The following is a 23,988-nucleotide window of genomic DNA, read 5'->3' on the forward strand; positions in this document are numbered from 1 at the left end:
TCGTTCGACGATACAAAATGGATACCACGAGAGACCACTAGACAATACTGTTCTTTAAGGCAATCAGTGCGATGTAACATCACACCATGATACTGCAAAAACTAGAAGAGCACGTAATTAGAGATAAGTTAGTCCCTAACGCTTGTACAGGTTACAATGATTTTCATTACAATCTGAAACAACTAACTATGGCACATAAACTATGTACCAATCCTTAAACAAAGTAAATGTTTGCATGAACAAGATATTCTGAGACAATGTCTGGACTAATAAAAGTCTATGACAGTTCGAAGTATTTTTCCTCTGTATAAGATTTTCGCTCGCCTGGTAAATGTCCCAGTGACGAATGGTTTTTGCATAAACTGGTCATTAAAGGAACTAGTTAAAGAAAAAGCGATAAATAGCGGCAAACGCTCTATAGAAACCGCATTATTAATGGAGTATAATCAGAAACGTGATTGTATTAATTATTCATGAAGAATTATTTGCCCACATGATTGAACTATAAATGACATGACGAAATTTTTTGTTCTGGATCTGGACAGAAACCCAGCATACGTAGCCACTACTAACTGAAATACACTTTCTCACCTGCCCGGGACTTGATCAAGGCAACGACCATCAATGCTATACGTAAAGAGACGTGAAATATAGTACATCAGCACGTTCTGCAAAAATGATAAGCTTCTGAACCAAGTCGGCCCTCGAGTTTAAGGTCAGCATCGATATCGAGGCGCAACACCACCTAACGGTAAAATGCGCCTGCGGCTCGCGTTGTCGCTTTATTTGAGCAGAGGTGAAGGATGCCTCCCAGGCGTGTGTTTGCAAGAGGGCGCATTAGTGTAATGAGAGAAAGTGATGCATCTATCCAGAAAATTGCTACTCGTATAGAAGGAAGTATTTCGGCGTTGCAACGAGTGTGTGCAGAATGGTCCACGGAAGACCACAGAATACGACGAGATGGGTCAGGTCGCGTCACCGAGATCATCCCGCGAGAAGATTGGCACCGCATCCGTATGGCATTACAAAACAGATCTGCGTCCTCCTCGGCTCTGGCACAACAGTGTACACATCGTACGCTATCAGGCGTGACAGTCAGTCACCGTTTATTACAGCGTGGGGTACATGCTCGCCGTCCACTTCCCCGCCTACCTTTAACGATGTGTAGAAACATGCTAGACAGCAGTAAGTGTATGGGACGACATCACTGGGGACAAGAATTGCATTATCTATTGATACGTAATCAGCATGGTTTCAGAAAACGTCGTTCTTGTGCAACGCAGCTAGCTCTTTATTCGCACGAAGTAACGACTGCTATCGATGGGGGATCTCAAGTTGATTCCGTATTTCTAGATTTCCGGAAAGCTTTTGACACCGTTCCTCACAAGCGACTTCGAATCAAGCTGCGGGCCTATGGGGTATCGTCTCAGTTGTGCGACTGGATTTGTGATTTCCTCTCAGGAAGGCCGCAGTTCGTAGTAATAGACGGCAAATCATCGAGTAAAACTGAAGTGATATCAGGTGTTCCCCAGGGAAGCGTCCTGGGACCTCTGCTGTTCCTGATCTATATAAATGACCTGGGTGACAATCTGAGCGGTTCTTGTTGTGGACTGGCAATACAGCCAATCCACTAGGAGGAAGCCGAAAGGCACGCGTTTAAGCTCACGCAGGCTAGCGTGAGGTCTGGAACAGGACAAGGAATTTATAGTAGCAAAGAACGTACGTAACTACTGGAATACTTAACTTTAATTCATAATTGGTGAACATCGCTCTTGACGGTACATGTTTTACAGCATCAATAGTAACTGGTAATGGTGCCTTGCTAGGTCGTAGCAAATGACGTAGCTGAAGGCTATGCTAACTATCGTCTCGGCAAATGAGAGCGTAATTTGTCAGTGAACCATCGCTAGCAAAGTCGGCTGTCTAACTGGGCTAGTGCTAGGAAGTCTCTCTAGACCTGTCGTGTGGCGGCGCTCGGTCTGCAATCACTGATAGTGGCGACACGCGGGTCCGACGTATACTAACGGACCGCGGCCGATTTAAAGGCTACCACCTAGCAAGTGTGGTGTCTGGCGGTGACACCACAGTTCTCTTAGGTTGTTCGCAGATGATGCTGCAATTTACCGTCTAGTAAGGTCATCCGAAGACCAGTATCAATTGCAAAGCGATTTAGAAAAGATTGCTGTATGGTGTGGCAGGTGGCAGTTGACGGTAAATAACGAAAAGTGTGAGGTGATCCACATGAGTTCCAAAAGAAATCCGTTGGAATTCGATTACTCGATAAATAGTACAATTCTCAAGGCTGTCAATTCAACTAAGTACATGGGTGTTAAAATTACGAAATACTTCAGTTGGAAAGACCACATAGATAATATTGTGGGGAAGGCGAGCCAAAGGTTGCGTTTCATTGGCAGGACACTTAGAAGGTGCAACAAGTCCACTAAAGAGACAGCTTACACTACACTCGTTCGTCCTCTGTTAGAATATTGCTGCGCGGTATGGTATCTTACCAGGTGGGATTGACGGAGGACATCGTGCAAAAAAGGGCAGCTCGTTTTGTATTATCGCGTAACAGGGGAGAGAGTGTGGCAGATATGATACGCGAGTTGGGATGGAAGTCATTAAAGCAAAGACGTTTTTCGTCGCGGCGAGATCTATTTACGAAATTTCAGTCACCAACTTTCTCTTCCGCATCCGAAAATATTTTGTTGAGCCCAACCTACATAGGTAGGAATGATCATCAAAATAAAATATGAGAAATCAGAGCTCGAACAGAAAGGTTTAGGAGTTCGTTTTTCCCACGCGCTGTTCGGGAGTGGAATGGTAGAGAGATCGTATGACTGTGGTTCGATGAACCCTTTGCCAAGCACTTAAATGTGAATTGCAGAGTAATCATGTAGATGTAGATGTAGAAGGAGTTTTCGAACGAATTTAGGTTCTGTTTGTTTGAAAATGATGGCCGCATTTTGGTTCGCCGCAGGAAAGGGGAGCGACTTCACAGATACTGTATTCGCACAAGACATTCAGCGCCAACTCAAGGCCTATGGTGTGGGGTGCTATCGGGTGCAACGACAAATCACAGTTGGTGCTCGTCCGGGGCACTGCGGCCAGAATGACATACTGCGAGCTGGAGCCATACGCTTTCTGCACAACATCCTAGACGCCATTTTTCAGCAATACAATGCACGACCACCCATAGCTGCACGAACACGTGCCTTCTTGGTGTCAAAGGATGTCACCCTTTTGCCCTGGCCCGTCAGATCATCAGACTTGTCGCCAATCCAAAATGTGTGGGATATAGTGAAAGGTCAGATGCAGCGCTGTTCCCAACGCCAACCACCATAGATGATTTTTGGAACCAGGTGAATGCAGCGTGGATGGCTGTACCACAGGATGCCACTCGCTCCTTGTACGCACAGATGCCATCACGCGTGGAACAAGTTATCAGCATCCATGGCGAACCCTGTGCCTTCTAAGTAATAGGACACATGCTGAACCGAGGTGACTGAAATGCTAATCATTTCTGCAGAACACAGTAATGTAGCCGTCTTGCGAATATGAACGTCCTACCTCTGGTCGTTCAAGGTGTTCTGTTTTTCCTGAACATGAGTGAAGCAACTAACTGCCAAATTCAAAAAGTGAGCTAACGTTGAGAGATTCTTAAGAGTGCGATTTTCCTGCTCACAAGGGAACCTCCCCATCGCATCCCCCTCAGATTTAGTTATAAATTGACACAGTGGATAGGCCTTGAAAAACTGAACACAGATCAATCGAGAAAACAGGAAGAAGTTGTGTGGAACTATGAAAAAATAAACAAAATATATAAACTGAGTAGTCCATGTGCAAGATAGGCAACATAAAGGACAATGAAAGCTGATGAGCGCCGTGGTCTCGTGGTTAGAGTGAGCAACTGTGGAACGAAAGGTCCTTGGTTCGACTCCTCCCTCGACCGAAAATTTTATTTTCGCAGAGTTACGATCTGCCCGTTCATTCATTGACGTCTCTGTTCACTGTAATAAGTTTGGTGTCTGTGTTTTGCGACCGCACCGCAAAACCGTGCGATTAGTAGACGAAAAGACGTGCCTCTCCAATAGGAACCGAAAACATTTGATCGCAAGGTCATAGGTCAACCGATTCCTCCACAGGAAAACACGTCTGATATATTCTTTGCGACACCGGTGACGGCATGTGCGTCACATGACAGGAATATGTTGTCGACCCACCTAACTTGCACGCTTGGCGAATGGGTAAAAAGATTCTTCTACCTTGCCCGATTTAGGTTTTCTTGTGGATGTGATAATCACTCCAAAAAAAGTGATGAGAACATAAGAGTTTGTCACATAAACTGCATCAAATGAGTGCAACGGTTTCAGAGTCGCACAGTTTTCCCTGTGCTCTGTCAAAACATATGTTTTTTTTTTACGTTTTCAAATGTTTCCGTGCGTAGACCGTCAAATGCTGTATATGTCCAAGCAAATCTGAACATGTCCTGGAATTTTGGAGAGCGAAGTTGATTATGTGTGAGTGCCTGAACTTTGATAATTATCTGAAAATAAAACATTTAAATTTTCAGTCGATAGAAGATTTGAACCAAGGACCTGTCGTTTCATAGCCGCTCACGCTAACCACGGGACCACGGCGCTCGTAAGCCATCACTCTCCTTGATGTTGCTTACCTTGCGCATGGACTACTCAGTTTGTATGTTTTGCCTATTTTTTTCATAGTTCCACACTTCTTCCTGTTTTCTCGATTGATCCGTGTTCAGTTTTTCAAGGCCTATCCCCGTGCCAACTTATAACTAAATCTGAGGGGGGTGCGATGGGGAGGTTACCTTGTCAGTAACAAACAAAAATACAGAGACAGTAATATTTTGACATGTGCTTAATTTTAACTGACGTTGATGAATACGGTCGTGAGCCAAGTAAAGTTGACCGCTTGCCACAAGGACAAGAGGGTTAGGTTGCCTGCCTACTGCATGGTTAGAAGATGCGGGAGGAGGAACATTTTATTATTTGTGTTCCAGTAGGGAAAACTCATGGGCATGTGCAATTTGTACCGATCAGCTGCTGTGGTATAAATTTTGACACGGAAGTAGCAGAGATTCGCGAATATGCAGTGTAGACAGTGTCATCTTAGAATGCGACATATATTTGTTGCAAGGAATATGAAATAAAATTAAGGCTGGCTTAAATGCCTGTGCTCGAGAAATTAAGGTGTCGTAATGCAACACTATGACTAGAAGAAAAATGACATTCAACACATTTAGCAAACATTTGTCATGGTGTCTCATACTGCACAGTGCAGTGGTTCCCAACAGGTGATCCGCGGACCGCCTGGGGTCCGCAAGCTATTTTTTATTTATTTATTGCCAAATTATAGACCTGTTACCTAATGTTTAAAATAGGTCGTACATCTTACAATTTTCGTTTTTCATCTTTTTACAGTTTTCTTTCCTTTTGTTTTATCTACAACATTTACAAAGAATGATTCAAAATAACAATAATTTGAGGTTGAAATATAAATAAAATTTTGTTGTTTTTAAGAAGAATATAAAAAGAAGATAGGATAGATTAGAGATATGTTAGTACCATCACCGAGTGTGATTGACGGTGAATACCTCGGAATGGTTTCATCGAGCCGTTGACCGCCAGTCACACACACACACACACACACACACACACAAATGGTTATTAGTAGAGAAATAATGTTTCTTATCCTATTTGTTACTAATCCTATGTTGTTGTTGTTGTGGTCTTCAGTCCTGAGACTGGTTTGATGCAGCTCTCCATGCTACTCTATCCTGTGCAAGCTTCTTCATCTCCCAGTACCTAGTGCAACCTACATCCTTCTGAATCTGCTTTGTGTATTGATCTCTTGGTCTCCCTCTACGATTTTTACCCTCCACGCTGCCCTCCAATGCTAAATTTGTGATCCCTTGATGCCTCAAAACATGTCCTACCAACCGATCCCTTCTTCTAGTCAAGTTGTGCCACAAACTTCTCTTCTCCCCAATCCTATTCAATACCTCCTCATTAGTTACGTGATCTATCCACCTTATCTTCAGCATTCTTCTGTAGCACCACATTTCGAAAGCTTCTATTCTCTTCTTGTCCAAACTGGTTATCGTCCATGTTTCACTTCCATACATGGCTACACTCCATACAAATACTTTCAGAAACGACTTCCTGACACTTAAATCTATACTCGATGTTAACAAATTTCTCTTCTTCAGAAACGATTTCCTTGCCATTGCCAGTCTACATTTTATATCCTCTCTACTTCGACCATCATCAGTTATTTTACTCCCTAAATAGCAAAACGCCTTTACTACTTTAAGTGTCTCATTTCCTAATCTAATCCCCTCAGCATCACCCGATTTAATTTGACTACATTCCATTACCCTCGTTTTGCTTTTGTTGAAGTTCATCTTATATCCTCCTTTCAAGACACTGTCCATTCCGTTCAACTGCTCTTCCAAGTCCTTTGCTGTCTCTGACAGAATTACAATGTCATCGGCGAACCTCAAAGTTTTTACTTCTTCTCCATGAATTTTAATACCTACTCCGAATTTTTCTTTTGTTTCTTTTACTGCTTGCTCAATACACAGATTGAATAACATCGGAGAGAGGCTACAACCCTGTCTCACTCCTTTCCCAACCACTGCTTCCCTTTCATGCCCCTCGACTCTTATAACTGCCATCTGGTTTCTGTACAAATTATAAATGGCCTTTCGCTCCCTGTATTTTACCCCTGCCACCTTCAGAATTTGAAAGAGAGTATTCCAGTTAACGTTGTCAAAAGCTTTCTCTAAGTCTACAAATGCTAGAAACGTAGGTTTGCCTTATCTTAATCTTTCTTCTAAGATAAGTCGTAAGGTTAGTATTGCCTCACGTGTTCCATCATTTCTACGGAATCCAAACTGATCTTCCCCGAGGTCCGCTTCTGCCAGTTTTTCCATTCGTCTGTAAAGAATTCGCGTTAGTACTTTGCAGCTGTGACTTATTAAACTGATAGTTCGGTAATTTTCACATCTGTCAACACCTGCTTTCTTTGGGATTGGAATTATTATATTCTTCTTGAAGTCTGTGGGTATTTCGCCTGTCTCATACATCTTGCTCACCAGATGGTAGAGTTTTGTCATGACTGGCTCTCCCAAGGCCATCAGTAGTTCTAATGGAATGTTGTCTACTCCCGGGGCCTTGTTTCGACTCAGGTCTTTCAGCGCTCTGTCAAACTCTTCACGCAGTATGTTATCTCCCATTTCTTCTTCATCTACATCCTCTTCCATTTCCATAATATTGTCCTCAAGTACATCGCCCTTGTATAAACCCTCTATATACTCCTTCCACCTTTCTGCCTTCCCTTCTTTGCTTAGAACTGGTTTGCCATCTGAGATCTTGATATTCATACAAGTGGTTCTCTTCTCTCCAAAGGTCTCTTTAATTTTCCTGTAGGCAGTATCTATCTTACCCCTAGTGAGATAAGCCTCTACATCCTTACATTTGTCCTCTAGCCATCCCTGCTTAGCCATTTTGCAATTCCTGTCGATCTCATTTTTGAGACGTTTGTATTCCTTTTTGCCTGCTTCATTTACTGCATTTTTATATTTTCTCCTATTGTCAATTAAATCCTATATTTCTTCTGTTATCCAAGGATTTCTACTAGCCCTCGTCATTTTACCTATTTGATCCTCTGCAGCCTTCACTACTTCATCCCTCAAAGCTACCCATTCTTCTTCTACTGTATTTCTTTCCCCCATTCCTGTCAATTGTTCCCTTATGCTCTCCCTGAAACTCTCTACAACCTCTGGTTCTTTCAGTTTATCCAGGTCCCATCTCCTTAAATTCCCGCCTTTTTGCAGTTTCTTCAGTTTCAATCTGCAGTTCATAACCAATAGATTGTAGTCAGAATCCACATCTGCCCCTGGAAATGTCTTACAATTTAAAACCTGGTTCCTAAATCTCTGTCTTACCATTATGTAATATATCTGATACCTTTTAGTATCTCCAGGATTCTTCCAGGTATACAACCTTCTTTCATGATTCTTGAACCAAGTGTTAGCTATGATTAAGTTATGCTCTGTGCAAAATTCTACAAGGCGACTTCCTCTTTCATTTGTTCCCCCCAATCCATATTCACCTACTATGTTTCCTTCTCTCCGTTTTCCTACTGACGAATTCCAGTCACCCATGACTATTAAATTTTCATCTCCCTTCACTACCTGAATAATTTCTTTTATCTCGTCATACATTTAATCAATTTCTTCATCATCTGCAGAGCTAGTTGGCATATAAACTTGTACTACTGTAGTAGGCATGGGCTTTGTGTCTATCTTGGCCACAATAATGCGTTCACTATGCTGTTTGTAGTAGCTAACCCGCACTCCTATTTTTTTATTCATTATTAAACCTACTCCTGCATTACCCCTATTTGATTTTGTATTTATAACCCTGTAATCACCTGACCAAAAGTCTTGTTCCTCCTGCCACCGAACTTCACTAATTCCCACTATATCTTACTTTAACCTATCCATTTCCCTTTTTAAATTTTCTAACCTACCTGCCTGATTAAGGGATCTGACATTCCACGCTCCGATCCGTAGAACGCCAATTTTCTTTCTCCTGATAACGACGTCCTCTTCAGTAGTCCCCGCCCGGAGATCCGAATGGCGGACTATTTTATCTCCGGAATATTTTACCCAAGAGGACGCCATCATCATTTAATCATACAGTAAAGCTGCATGCCCTCGGGAAAAATTACGGCTGTAGTTTCCCCTTGCTTTCAGCCGTTCGCAGTACCAGCACAGCAAGGCCGTTTTGGTTAATGTTACAAGGCCAGATCAGTCAATTATCCAGATTGTTGCCCCTGCAACTACTGAAAAGGCTGCTGCCCCTCTTCAGGAACCACACGTTTGTCTGGCCTCTCAACAGATACCCCTCCGTTGTGGTTGCACCTACGGTACGGCCATCTGTATCGCTGAGACACGCAAGCCTCCCCACCAACGGCAAGGTCCATGGTTCATGGGGGGAAGTAATCCTATGTATTAACTACATTAGGTGCGCATCCTTGTACAGCATTTGGTGTTTTCTTGGCTAGATTGCCAGCAATTTGCTTATTTACTGTCACATCTCAGCTTCCTCCTTCTGTTCCTCCTCATTTTCACTATTTTCGCTGTCACTGTGGGTATCGCTGTCCATCCTCTGGAGATTTCTGTTACGCTGCACATAGGCATGTCTGTGATGTCGTGTCCGCATATACTCTTCATGCGTTGTTTTTGGAACACTGTTTGTCAGTGCGTTTAATTGTGCCCATTGTTCTTCGTCTCTTATTGCTGTGTATATATCTATGTCTGTATCTGTATAATCTAAGTGTAGTGTATGTCTATTGTTCGTGTATTGCCCGCAGAAAAAGCTATGCCAGAGGGGTCCGCAGGATGCTATTAGAATTAAAAAAAATATATTAAATATATTTCGTATGATAACAGTCTTTTTTGTTCTGGCCGCTTACTGCATGAGCAGAGCTTTAGCGAACACTAACTACTGCGTCTAGCGTCTTCCTAGAGCTAACTGACACTAGCACACTCCAGCGCAAAACAGGAAATATATAGAGGCAAATAGTTCTGCTGCTTGTCGTTAGACTGCGCGCGATGCCTCTTTCCAGCTGACAACTGACAGTCCCTTTACACAGAAACTCGCATTTCAGACGACAATCGGCCATTGTTATTTTATTGCCAGTGTTTTCACAGACCGTGAAAGTTTCAAGTTTGGAACGTAATATTTCAAAAGTAATGGATTCAAAGGTGAGATTGAACTCATCTGATTAAAAACTGAAAATTAAAACTAACTGTATACTGATGGAATACTCTGTTGTAACTGTATTTTTCAAATACATAATACCTTGTATGAAATTAGTGTTTTCTTGTTTTTCACACATGTCTACTCAATGCAACCTCAAGTGTAGTACACCTGAAAGACCAATACATTCAGTTTGAATTTTTTTCTGTCATTTTCAGTTCATACTCAATTTTCAGTTCATACTCAATCCCCCCCATGAACCATGGACCTTGGCGTTGGTGGGGAGGCTTGCGTGCCTCAGCGATACAGACAGCCGTACCGTAGGTGCAACCAAAACGGAAGGTTATCTGTTGAGAGGCCAGGCAAACGTGTGGTTCCTGAAGAGGGGCAGCAGCCTTTTCAGTAGTTGCAGGGGCAACAGTCTGGATGATTGACTGATCGGGCCCTGTAACACTAACCAAAACGGCCTTGCTGTCTTGGTACTGCGAACGGCTGAAAGCAAGGGGAGACTACAGCCGTAATTTTTCCCGAGGGCATGCAGCTTTACTGTATGGTTAAATGATGGTGGCGTCCTCTTGGGTAAAATATTCCGGAGGTAAAATGGTCCCCCATTCGGATCTCCGGGCGGGGACTACTCAAGAGGACATCGTTATCAGGAGAAAGAAAACTGGCATTCTACGGATCGGAGCGTGGAATGTCAGATCCCTTAATCTGGCAGGTAGGGTAGAAAATTTAAAAAGGGAAATGGACAGGTTAAAGTTAGATATAGTGGGAATTAGTGAAGTTCGGTGTAGTGGGAATTAGTGAAGTTCGGTGGCAGGAGGAACAAGACTTTTGGTCAGGTGAATACAGGGTTATAAATACAAAATCAAATAGGGGTAATGCAGGAGTGGGTTTAATAATGAAGAAAAAAATAGGAGTGCGGGTAAGCTACTACAAACAGCATAGTGAACGCATTATTGTGGCCAAGATAGACACGAAGCCCTCGCCTACTACAGTAGTACAAGTTTATATGTCAACTAGCTCAGGCGATGATGAAGAAGTTGATGAAATGTATGAGGAGATAAAAGAAATTATTCAGATAGTGAAGGGAGATGAAAATTTAATAGTCATGGGTGACTGGAATTCGACAGTAGGAAAAGAAAGAGAAGGAAACGTAGTAGGTGAATATGGATTGGGGGTAAGAAATGAAAGAGGAGGCCGCCTCGTAGAATTTTGCACAGAACACAACTTAATCATAGCTAACACTTGGTTCAAGAATCATGAAAGAAGGTTGTATACATGGAAGAACCCTGGAGATACTAAAAGGTTCCAGACAGATTATACAATGGTAAGACAGAGGTTTAGGAACCAGATTTTAAATTGTAAGACATTTCCAGGGGCAGATGTGGACTCTGACCACAATCTATTGGTTATGAACTGTAGATTAAAACTGAAGAAACTGCAAAAAGGTGGGAATTTAAGGAGGTGGGACCTGGATAAACTGAAAGAACCAGAGATTGTACAGAGTTTCAGGGAGAGCATGACGGAACAATTGACAGGAATGGAGGAAATAAATACAGTAGAAGAAGAATAGGTAGCTTTGAGGAATGAAATAGTGAAAGCAGCAGAGGATCAAGTAGGTAAAAATACGGGGGCTAGTAGAAATCCTTGGGTAACAGAAGAGATACTGAATTTCATTGATGAAAGGAGAAAATACAAAAATGCAGCAAGTGAAGCAAGCAAAAAGGAATACAAACGTCTCAAAATTGAGATCAACAGGAAGTGCAAAATGGCTAAGCAGGGATGGCTAGAGGACAAATGTAAGGATGTAGAGGCTTATCTCACTAGGGGTAAGATAGATACTGCCTACAGGAAAATTAAAGAGACCTTTGGAGAAAAGAGAACCACTTGCATGAATATCAAGAGCTCAGATGGAAACCTATTTCTAAGTAAAGAAGGGAAAGCAGAAAGGTGGAAGGAGTATATAGAGGGTCTATACAGGGGCGATGTTCTTGAGGACAATATTATGGAAATGGAAGAGGAGGTAGATGAAGATGATATGTCAGATATGATGCTGCGTGAAGAGTTCGACAGAGCACTGAAAGACCTGAGTCGAAACAAGGCCCCGGGAGTCGACAACATTCCATTGGAACTACTGACAGCCTTGGGAGAGCCAGTCCTGACAAAACTCTACCATCTGGTGAGCAAGATGTATGAGACAGCCGAAATTCCCTCAGACTTCAAGAAGAATATAATAATTCCAATCCCAAAGAAAGCAGGTGTTGACAGATGTGAAAAATACCGAACTATCAGTTTAATAACTCACAGCTGCAAAATACTAACGCGAATTCTTTACAGATGAATGGAAAAACCGGTAGAAGCCGACCTCGGGGAAGATCAGTTTGTATTCCGTAGAAATGTTGGAACACGTGAGGCAATACTGACCCTACGACTTATCTTAGAAGAAAGATTAAGGAAAGGCAAACCTACGTTTCTAGCATTTGTACTTAGAGAAATCTTTGGACAATGTTAACTGGAATACTCTCTTTCAAATTCTGAAGGTGACAGGGGTAAAATACAGGGAGCGAAAGGCTATTTACAATTTGTACAGAAAGCAGATGGCAGTTATTATGAGTCGAGGGACATGAAAGGGAAGCAATGGTTGGTAAGGGAGTGAGACAGGGTTGTAGCCTCTCCCAGATGCTACTCAATCTGTATATTGAGCAAGCAGTAAAGGAAACGAAAGGAAAGTTCGGAGTAGGAATTAAAATCCATGGAGAAGAAATAAAAACTTTGAGGTTCGCCGATGACATTGCAATTCTGTCAGAGACAGCAAAGGACTTGGAAGAGCAGCTGAACGGAATGGACACTGTCTTGAAAGGAGGGTGTAAGATGAACATCAACAAAGGCAAAACAAGGATAATGGTATGTAGTCGAATTAAGTCGGGTGATACTGCGGGAATTAGATTAGGAAATGAGACACTTAAAGTGGTAATGGAGTTTTGCTATTTGGGGAGCAAAATAACTGATGATGGTCGAAGTAGAGAGGATATAAAATGTAGACTGGCAGTGGCAAGGAAAGCGTTTCTGAAGAAGAAACATCGAGTATTGATTTAAGTGTTAGGAAGTCGTTTCTGAAAGTATTTGTATGGAGTGTAGTCATATATGGAAGTGAAACATGGACGTTAAATAGTTTAGACAAGAAGAGAATAGAAGCTTTCGAAATGTGGTGCCACAGAAGAATGCTGAAGATTAGATGGGTAGATCACATAACTAACGAGGAGGTATTGAATAGAATTGGGGAGAAGTGGAGGTTGTTGCGCAACTTGACTAGAAGTAGGGATCGGTTGGAAGGACATGTTCTGAGACATCGAAGGATCACCAATTTAGTATTGGAGGGCAGCATGGAGGGTAAAATTCGCAGAGGAAGACCAAGAGATGAATATACTAAACAGATTCAGAAGGATGTAGGCTGCAGTAGGTACTGGGAGATGAATAGGCTTGCACAGGATAGAGTAGCATGGAGAGCTGCATCAAACCAGTCACAGGACTGAAGACCACAACAACAACAATTCAATTTTTACTTTTTAAGGAGTTTGTTATAGTAAACACCCGGATTTGAAGACAAAGATTTTGAGCAATAATCAAAAATTTAACAATAACAATGATTGCTAAATTGAAAAAGTCATACATGGTATTCAGTCACTGATACATATGCGGCTCCAAGTGCCCTTCCAAAATGTCAGTACTGGCTCTTGAGCAAAAAAGTTTGACAACCACTGATATAGAGTCTCCTGGACACCATAGTGAAGAATCGTCCAAAGGAAAAGAAACTGTGTCCTCTCTTTGAATACATCGTAAAACGTGAGAGTGTAGCTGTATCTCTGACAGGCAAAGCAACCTGCGTGAAAGGCAGGGAGAGGTCTCTAACAGTATCGAAGCAATAACAAACTTGAGGTTACTACCTTGCTCTATATGGTAGATCTAATACTTTGGAATATTTTATAGCGTGTTAGACGTAATTGTTGTACGTGGAATTACAACAGAACTTCTTTTCTGTTTCAGAACGGTGTCCTGCTACCTGGGGATATGGAGTGGAGCGTAAGTATCAACACTGGTGCGTACTACTGATGGAAAGCTCTCGGTTTACCAGCTAGGTAGCAATTTTAAAATGCTGCCGAGAATTCTTCGGGGTTGTATGGTCGTGGTCCATGGAACTCTTCAATCCCTGACGTTTCGTCCAAGGCTACGTTGGACATCTTTGGAGTTGCTCCCGGTTGTGCTGAGTCGGCAACACTCAGCACAACCAGGAGCACCTCCGAAGATGTCCAACGTAGCTTTGAACGAAACGTAAGGGGTAGTTGAGTTCCATGAACCATAGCCATACAACCCGGAAGAATTCTCGGCAGCCGAAAGATCCGGTCATGAAAGCCTTCATTGTATGAATTTTAAAATGCGCGAAGTTTTGAAGAGTGTCATACTCACGATCATCTGGCGAAGCGGCGAGAAACTGCGCCGCCTTCTCTCGCTGTGACCTTTGTCCGGCCAGAGGGCGGGGAGTGGGGTGCCGGTTGCGCCGGAGAATGCGCTCGTATCTCTGACTGGGCATTCCGGAGGCGAGAACGGAAACGACACAGGCTTGAGCGCTATCCCCACCACGTCTTCCCAGCTCTAACAAAGCGACCAATGAAAAGTCAGAATCTGAAGGCCAGTCGGAAAGCGCTATGTTTATATTCGTTTCCTTCCTAACGTTGTTTATGACGCATGGAAAATTTATTACAAACACGTCACACTTGGTGGGATTTCTTATAACTAATAACAGTTAACGACGCGCCGACCGAAAAAGTTATCAGGAGATATTAACATGAATGATAACGTTAAGATGGTGGTGGTGGTGGTGGGTAGTGTTTAACGTCCCGTCGACAACGAGGTCATTAGAGACGGAGCGCTAGCTCGGGTTAGGGAACGATTGGGAAGGAAATCGGCCGTGCCCTTTCAAAGAAACCATCCCGGCATTTGCCTGAAACGATTTAGGGAAATCACGGAAAACCTAAATCAGGATGCCCGGAGACGGGATTGAACCGTCGTCCTCCCGAACGCGAGTCCAGTGTGCTAACCACTGCGCCACCTCGCTCGGTGATAATGTTGAGTTTGGCTCTCTGTTTAGTTCGGTCGTGTAGTTAGAGACATCGTATTACTGTGTCAGAGGTCACAAGTCCGCGACGTGTTGTGCGTTAACATTTTTTTTTTTTTAAATTGTCGATTTTGTGACGGATTCTGAGACCAGCAATGATATTTCTATTCTTGTTTGTCACAAACATTTCACGGTTTTTTCTGTTTATGTCGCGATTTCCATTGGCAGGGACATGACTACAGTTTAAATCGCTGCGATTGAACATTTAGAGAAGAGATTGCCTAAAACAGGACCACGCTCCACCCAGTTTTTTTATTTAAAGAATAGAAAATAGTAAAAATTATATTTTGAACCATGTAATATTTACTTGATATTGTTATGCACCATTTATATTTCAAAAAATGGTTCAAATGGCTCTGAACACTATGGGACTTAACTTCTGAGGTCATCAGTCCCCTAGAATTAGAACTACTTAAACCTAACTAACCTAAGGACATCACACACATCCATGCCCGAGGCAGGATTCGAACCAGCGACCGTAGCGGTCGCGCTGTTTCAGACTGTAGCGCCTAGAACCGCTCTGTCACTCCGGCCGGCATTTATATTTCAGAAAAAGGAAATAAACGAAAATTTATTACGAAAAAGCTATTTTCAATAACTTTACTCTTAGAAAATTCCAAAAAATAGCTGCCAGAATCGAATTATATGTATAAATAGTCAAAATAACACTGAGCAAAATTAGAAAAAGGTATTAAATAGGAGAAAAAGTAACCGAGTTTCAAAGAAGTCATATTCAGAAAATTATAGAATTTCTCTCTTTTGTCTTTTCAGAACCCAAGAGCCCTGCTATAGGATGTTCTTGTGGGATTTATTTCTGACAGTTTGGTATTGTGTCGTTTGGTAGTTTGATAACTACCCCAAATTTTCACAGCAATTTCGCCTTTGAAAGGGTGCTCAATGTTATTTCTCTCTGCCAGTTGTATAATCATTCTTCACAAGTCATTACTACTAAGCGTGAAAGAAGCTTCCATACCAAGACGATACTACACCAGCTTCTCTTACGATTTTTACCCCAAAATGTAGGTCTATCTCTTTTTTTGCTGCTTCCTTAGGTGGTCTGTCCTTCTTGTTGGTCATCCTCGTAAGACTTGTTTTTGGAACGTTAAGCTGTCCACTGGCTTTCTTCCAACTCGCCCGGTTTTGAACTACGTCAGTAGCTCTAGTGATTTTTGACTCCACTTTCTTCTATCAACCTTCCCTGTTACTCTATGGCAATTAGTACGAGAATCCCGAGAGAATAAGAGTGTGTACTAATCGTAAAGGCTTAAAATAAAACAAATAAACACATCCCGACCAGACCTTGAAGGCCTAACGGTACCGACCGACCATCCCCAGTCCCTGGGCGTCACCGGATGCGGGTACGGAGTTGCCTGTGCTCAGCACACCGCTCTCCCGGCCGTTACCAGTTTTCGTGACCGATGCCGCTACTTCTCAATCGAGTAGCTCCTCAACTGGCTTCACAAGGGTTGAGTACACCCCGCTTGGCAACAGCACTCGGCAGACACGGACAGTGACTCGTGTAAGTGCCAGCCAAGCCGACAGTGTTTAACTTCGGTGATCTGGCGGAACCGGTGTTACCACTGCGGCAAGGCCGTTGGCTATGGGACGACTTCAAATGTGAAAAAGTAAAGGGCCCAGTTTAAACAGCTACAGGAGGCCCAGTTTACGTGACTAAGGCTTACATTTTGTAACAGAATCACTTTTTAACCAAATATCTAAGTCAAACAGTTTCAAGACAGCCATTAAACGTAAACCTAACTATTCAGGAACGAACATATATGTTGAAACACTTGTCTGGTAATATCCAAGAGAAAGAAAGAAAACCGTAGAACAATGAAAGAATTTTTTCCATAAGTAAAATTTGTAATGCTGAAATGATAAGTGAGGAAGGGAAGTGACCGACTTGTACACCTCGTTAGAGAGTGGTGAAAGCCTAAACTACACTACTGGCCATTAAAATTGCCACACTACGATGATGACGTAATACAGACGCGAAATTTAACCGACAGGAAGAAGATGCTGTGATATGCAAATGATTAGCTTTTCAGAGCATTCACACAAGGTTGGCGCCGGTGGCGACACCTACAACGAGCTGACATGAGGAAAGTTTCCAACCGATTGATCATACACAAACAGCAGTTGACGGGCGTTGCCTGGTGAAACGTTGTTGTGATGCCTCGTGTAAGGAGGAGAAATGCGTATCATCAGTTTCCGACTTTGATAAAGGTCGGATTGAAGCCTATCGCGATTGCGGTTTATCGATCGCGACATTGCTGCTCGCGTTGGTCGAGATCCAATGACTGTTAGCAAAATATGGAATCGGTGGGTTCAGGAGGGTAATACGGAACGCCATGCTGAATCCTAACGGCCTCGTATCACTAGCAGTCGAGATGACAGGCATCTTATCCGCATGGCTGTAACGGATCGTGCAGCCACGTCTCGATACCTGTGTCAACAGATGGGGAAGTTTGCAAGACAAAAGAACAGTCCGACGACGTTTGCAGCAGCAAGGACTATCAGCTCGGAGACCATCGCTGCTGTTACCCTTCACGCTGCATCACAGACTGGAGCGCCTGCGATGGTGTACTCCACGACGAACCTGGGTGCACGAATGGCAAAACGTCATTTTTTCGGATGAATCCAGGTTCTGTTTACAGCATCATGATGTTCACATCCGTGTTTGGCGACATCGCGGTGAACGCACATTGGAAGCGTGTATTCGTCATCGCCATACTGGCGTATTACCCGGGGTGATGGTATAGGGTGCCATTGCTTACTCGTCTCGGTCACCACTTGTTCGTATTGACGGCACTTTGAACAGTGGACGTTCAATTTCAGATGTGTTACGACCATTGACTCTACCCTTCATTCGATCCCTGCGAAACCCTACATTTCAACCGGATAATGCACGAGCGCATGTTGCAGGTCCTGTACGGGCCTTTCTGGATCAAGAAAATGTTGGACTGCTGTCCTGGCCAGCACATTCTCCAGATCTCTCACCAATTGAACACGTCTGGTCAATGGTGGCCGAGCAACTGGCTCGTCACAGTACGCCAGTCACTACTCTTGATGAACTGTGGTACCGTGTTGAAGCTGCATGGTCATCTGTACCTGTGTTCGCCATCCAAGCTCTGTTTGACTCAATGCCCAAGCGTATCAAGGCCGTTATTACGTCCAGAGGTGGTTGTTCTGGGTATTGATTTCTCAGGATCTATGCGCCCAAATTGCTTGAACACGTAATCATATGTCAGTTCTAGTACAATATATTTGTCCAATGAATACCAGTTTATCATCTGCATTTCTTCTTTGTGTAGCAATTTTAATGGCCAATAGTGTATTATATACACTTGGTCCTACGGAAGTCCAGGAGAACGCCGAGCCAAGAGACCAGTTGACCTGCTTTAGGGGGAGAGGAGTTCATTCTAGCGTACTTTCTCTATTCTTCTCTCATTATAAATATTTGCTATTTATTTCCCAATATGTTGCGGTTTCCAAGGGTGTGGTTATGCAGGAGCCTAGGAGTACAGCTTAAAGGACATTAGATTCTTTGTTGTCATAAATATTTAGACGTTTTTCTGCGAATATGTGCGATTTCCTGTTCCGCTCACTGAAGCTATATTACTCGTTTGTTCGTCCACATCGTTATAAGTTAAGTTAGTGATGCTGAATTTGCTGCGATTTTGAAATAGGCAGGAACAAACCGAGAATATAGAGTTCATGTAACTCAGTTTAAAACGTAAACCCGCACGCGGGTCAAACACTGTGCTTTTCGACTGGCCTTCCAGTACGAACTTTTCATTGCTTGCTTGGGTAGAGGTGCACCGACGTGATGCGGATAGTACTAAAGTCTGTGTCGTTTCGATCTCACTATGACAGATGCGTCTTACATGCTGCAAAGACCTAACTGTCTGTTGGGCGCATTCTCGTCGATCGCCGCCAAAATGAGATTCCATGCAGTGCTAAATTGGTACGCTTCGGTCCTCCTGGAAAGATCCTCGTAAATCCTTATTTCTATTGATTCCTTTACGACAAAATTCCAGTAGTCAGTTGTTCAGCGTAGCACCTTGGTGTTATTAAAGCCAAAAGTGTGATATCAATTCTGCGCTCTAGTATCGCTGAATTCCCCGTGTGTCCCACTGTCTCATGCCTGACGTGCTACTCGCAGTGTTTCGTAATACAGCACTGTGTTCGCCAGGTGTACTGGAGCCCACATTCACAAGATATGCTATGTATCCTATGTACGTTCAATTTTAATGGCTCTTTCCCAGAGACAAGGCACTCTTTCGACCTTGGCGGGGGGGGGGGGGGGGGGGGGATGATAAGACGGTTTTTATGATGGATGTTTCAAACAGCCTTGAAATTTGCACTGAGAGCGGTCCCAGGTAAGACTCTCTTGTCTTCTTCCCCTCATAGAAGTGATTTCTGTCGTTCCCCAAGGTAGTGTTATAGGACGTCCGCTGTTCCTTATCTATATGAACGATTTAGGAGACAATCTGAGCAGCCATCTTAGGCTTTTGCAGATGATGCTCTCGTTTATCGTCTAATAAAACAAATTGGAAAAAGATTTAGAAAAGATATCTAAATAGTTCGAAAACTGGCAGTTGGCCCTAAATAATGAAAAGTGTAAGGTCTTCCACATGAGTGCTAAAACGAAACCATTAAGCTTCGGTTACACGATAAATCAGTCTAATGTAGAGGCCGTAAATTCAGCTAAATATCTAGGAATTACAGTTACGAACAATTGAAATTGGAAAGAACGCATAGAAAATGTTGCGTGAAGGCTAACCAAAGACTGTGTTTTATTGGCAGAACACTTAGAAAATGCAACAGATCTACCGCCCACACTGCGCCTGTCCGTCCTCTTTCGGAGTACTGCTGCGCAATCTGGGATCCTTACCAGATAGGATTAATAAAGTCGAGAAATGTTCAGAGAAGACCAGCAAGTTTTGTATTGTCGCGAAATAGGGGAAAGAGCGTCACGGGAATGATACAGGATTTGGGATGAACAAAAAACAAAGGCGTTTTTCGTTGCAGCGGTATCTTCTCACGAAATTTCAGTCACCAACTTCCTCCTCCGAATGCGAAAATATTTTATTGACGCCCACCTACTTAGGGACAAACGATCATTGTAATTAAATAAGGGAAATTAGAGCTCCCACGGAAAGATATAGGTGTTGGTTTTTTTCCGCGCGGTGTTCGAGAGTGGAATAATAGAGAATTATTCTAAAGGTGGTTCGATGAACCCTCTGCCAGACACTTAAATGTGATTTGCAGAATATCCGTGTTGATGTAGATGTATATGTTGTTCCCGGTTTGCAGTATCTTCTCCCTACTAAACTTTGGTTCGTTCTACTCATTTTTGCGGAACACTCCCTTCAGCTGCTGTAATTCTGAAAATTGATGTATGTTGATTGTTGTATATGGGAAGTGTGTGTAACCAAATCTGGAAACTGTCTGACTTCTAAAGTCCAATTACAGGTTCTAATCTAAAATCGGCGTAGCTACCCTACTTTTGAACATGAACTTATTTACGAATATTTCGTTTTTGGGCCGTGATTTTAACTAATCTTAAATGCATCTGACTGTCTGTAAGTTAAAAGAATGAATCAAAAGTATACTCTGAATGACGAACTGTTACGGAATTTAAATGTGCCCTGTTACAAAAAATTTACACGAAATTTCACTGATTAAAAACTGTTCCTAATATTCTATCAAAATGTTCACTTAGGCCCTACAACAAATTCTTACCTTCCAGCGGGTAGCTTGTCTCTGGTCTGGCTGCGCTGCAAGAATGATGGGCCGAAATAAACAACTGCGCAACAGTTTGCCTTCTTATTTTTATTGATTTTAAATTGCTGTTTAAGCAAATGATTTTTTGATCTTCTTTACAAAATTATTAATTACTGTCCACACAAAAGAGCAAGGCGTGACAGTGCATTTTTACCAAATAAATTTTTCTTTGAATTGGAGGGATATGCTTTGCGAAATATTTATAAATGAGGAAACTAAGTACTTTGAAGTTATATTCAGCCGTTTTAATGACACAAAAGTAAACTCAAACTAATATGAACACTCAGGATTATCTTCCTCCACATTATAATACACCACTATTTCCTCTTCCACAAAATATTTATGTGATAAAGTTTGTTTTCTTGAGTTCCTAATGCAATACTATTTAACTAAATATAATGGTGGAAAGCTAATTAGAATAATGAAGACGTGACTGATAGTATTCCCTGACTATCAACACACAGATATTATTCGACACAATGAAAACTTTGCATAGCAATAACTACTGGACCTGCGCTTGCAGCTAACAAACTCAAATTACCATTTCTGAAGTGCTGTCTCTCTTTAGTGGCCATTGTCACTGAAGGTAAAATCTTGCAGGGTGTTAGGCCACGTCATCTTCTTCGTCAATATCTTCTTACCAAATCAACTTTTTGACTTCTCTGCTGGGATCTTCTTCATGATCGTCTGGTGTTCCCAGTTAGCTGGTGTTCAGCTAACGAGGATCACAGCAGAGGGATCGAAACGTCGGTTGTGTACGACGATATTGAAGAGGAAAATAACATGGTCTAACACCATGCAACACTTTACCTTCAATTTTCAACATTACCAACCTTATCCTGAACTGTTTGCAATACATCAAAGGATTGTCTGTGATCAATATCTTTTCTCAAAACCTAATCTTTAATTTTAACCACAGAGAGAAGCTGTTTACCTTCAGCTCTATTTCTGCACCACAGAAATTCAACACTATTTCGTGTGCACTCAAAAAAATCTGTTCCTAAAATTATATCCATGATAAGTAGAGGGAGGATGAAAAAATTCACTGCTAATGTATGCTCTTAGTACATGAAATACAGCACTCTTCCCCATAATCGTTCCTTTCATATTCGTTCTCTGTAATGGGAGGACTGCTCATGCTATCTCTTGTTCATATCTACGAAATGCAGTGTCACTGATCACTGAATCAGCATTTGCAATAATGAGAATGTCCAACGGAATTACTTTATCGTTGGTAGTAATACTCACAAGGTGATCCACAAAAGTTTTGCTGGCTTCATTCTTCTCCAAAACAACGTCTCTTGTATCTTCACGAAGTTATCGCTAAAAAAAAAAGTCCGCTCCCTTCTCCCCTATTTGTCAAATCAAGTTCAGCTGGTGTTGTTTATCATTTCTACAGGGGAATGTCTGTACCATTTTTACTTCTAGGATCTGTGTACCTAACCTCAGTGGCACACATCTTCTCTGTTCGTGTCGGATCTGTCTGAACCTACGCACACTACACTCGCTATTATACCATCTTGATTTCGACAATTCCAGCCCCTGTTCCCAGTTCTGAATTCGGATCTATTGTGGGATAGTCCCAGAGATTACGACATGTTTCATGTGCCCAGCTGCGGCCGTAATTTTCGCCGACTTGGTTCGTTACTGTGATTTCTTGGGTGGAGGTTAGCGATATCACGTTATAGTGGCAGCATCATTGGTTACTAATCAAAATGTCCTCGGTATCGGGTTCAACCACGCTAGTACTTAAATTTTGAATAAAAATCATCAGCAGTGGCGGCTAAAGTCTTTCAGCATAAGAAATCATACTCATTCTGCCAACAGCCTTGCCAAAGAGGGCAGAAGAGCGGACAGAGATTCAGAGAACTGCCTCGCCCTTGCCTCTAAAAGGAGGAAGAATCAGCTCTGCTCAATGAAATAATGATGGAAAAGGCTATGGAAATCACCGCGTTAAAGGTACATGACGTGTATCCACAGGACATGTGGCCTGTAATTGAGGAAGTGTCATGGCAAGAGAATCCGGAGTAGTCGCCCATTCGGATCTCTGGGAGGGAACTAGATGACTACGAGAAAAATATTAAATAACCAATGAAAAGAGAACGTCCTACGAGTCGGAGCGCGAGATGTCATAAGTTTGAACGTGATAGGCGAGCTAGAAAGTCTGAAAAGGAAAATATTAACACTCAGTCTAAATATAGTGGCGGTCAGTGAAGTGGAATGGAAATAAGATAAGGATTTCTGGTCAGAAGAGTGTAGGGTAATATCAACAGTGGCAGAAAATGGTATAATGGGAAAAGGATTCGTTATGAATAGGAACGTGCCATAGAGAGTGAGTTGCTGTGAACTGTTCTGTGATACGGCTGTTCTCAACAGAAACGACAGCAAACCAACACCGACAACAACAGTTCAGCGTTAAGTTCCGACATCACAGGAAGAAGACATAGAGAAAATATATAAGGATATTGAACAGGTAATTCAGTACGTAAAGGCGGAACATTTAATAGTCATGGAGTATTGGAATGCAGTTGTAGAGGAATAGTAGAAGAAAGGGTTAGGGCAGAAAATGAGCTTGGTACTAAAAATAAGAGAGAAGGAAGACTAATTGAGTTCTGCAATAAATTTCAGATGCTGCTAGCGAATACTCTGTTCAAGAATCAGAAGAGGAGAAGGTACGGGAAGATTTCAGTTAGATTACGTCATTGTCAGACAGAGGTACCGAAACCAGATGCTGGGTTGTCAGATCACATTTTGGTGATCATGAAGAGCAGGCTGATCAGGAAAAATCAATGGGCAAAGAAGCGGGATACGGAAGTACTAAGGAATGAAGAGAGACGCTTATAATTTTCTGAGGCTATAGATACTGTGATAATGAGTGGCTCAGTAGACTGTTCAGGAAGATATTTCTCCGAAAGTCTGATGGTATGTCGCCAGTGTCATCGAATCTACACAGCAACTTGAATAGTCCTTTGGTTTTCCCCAGTGATTTTAGAAATGCCGTTGGACTGTTATCTGTACTTTCTGCTGTCTTTGATCTAAGGTCTTCTAGATATCCCCTGTCTTCCTAACCGACTCAAGTTTCTTCCTCCAACACATCACAGACAGTTCATCTCCCTCACTGAGACCTTCAATGTACTTTTTCCACCTATCTGCTCTTAACTCGCTCTGCGTTTAACAATGCAAATTCCACCACACTCTTAATGCTACCACCCTTGCTTTTAATTTCAC

The 23,988-nt window shown here is 42.4% G+C and overlaps 1 protein-coding gene across 1 annotated transcript in view; it reads left to right on the plus strand.

Moving 5' to 3' along the window:
- The window catches only part of LOC124596454 (carbonic anhydrase 1-like), a 154,559-nt gene that overhangs the window by 40,890 nt on the left and 89,681 nt on the right, over positions 1-23,988 (plus strand). Inside the window, exon 3 of the mRNA XM_047135587.1 lies at positions 13,842-13,877. Within this exon, the coding sequence (XP_046991543.1) occupies positions 13,842-13,877 (36 nt within the window). The remainder of the gene's footprint in view (positions 1-13,841; positions 13,878-23,988) is intronic.

Source organism: Schistocerca americana, chromosome 2, assembly GCF_021461395.2.
Source record: "Schistocerca americana isolate TAMUIC-IGC-003095 chromosome 2, iqSchAmer2.1, whole genome shotgun sequence".
NCBI lineage: Eukaryota > Metazoa > Arthropoda > Insecta > Orthoptera > Acrididae > Schistocerca > Schistocerca americana.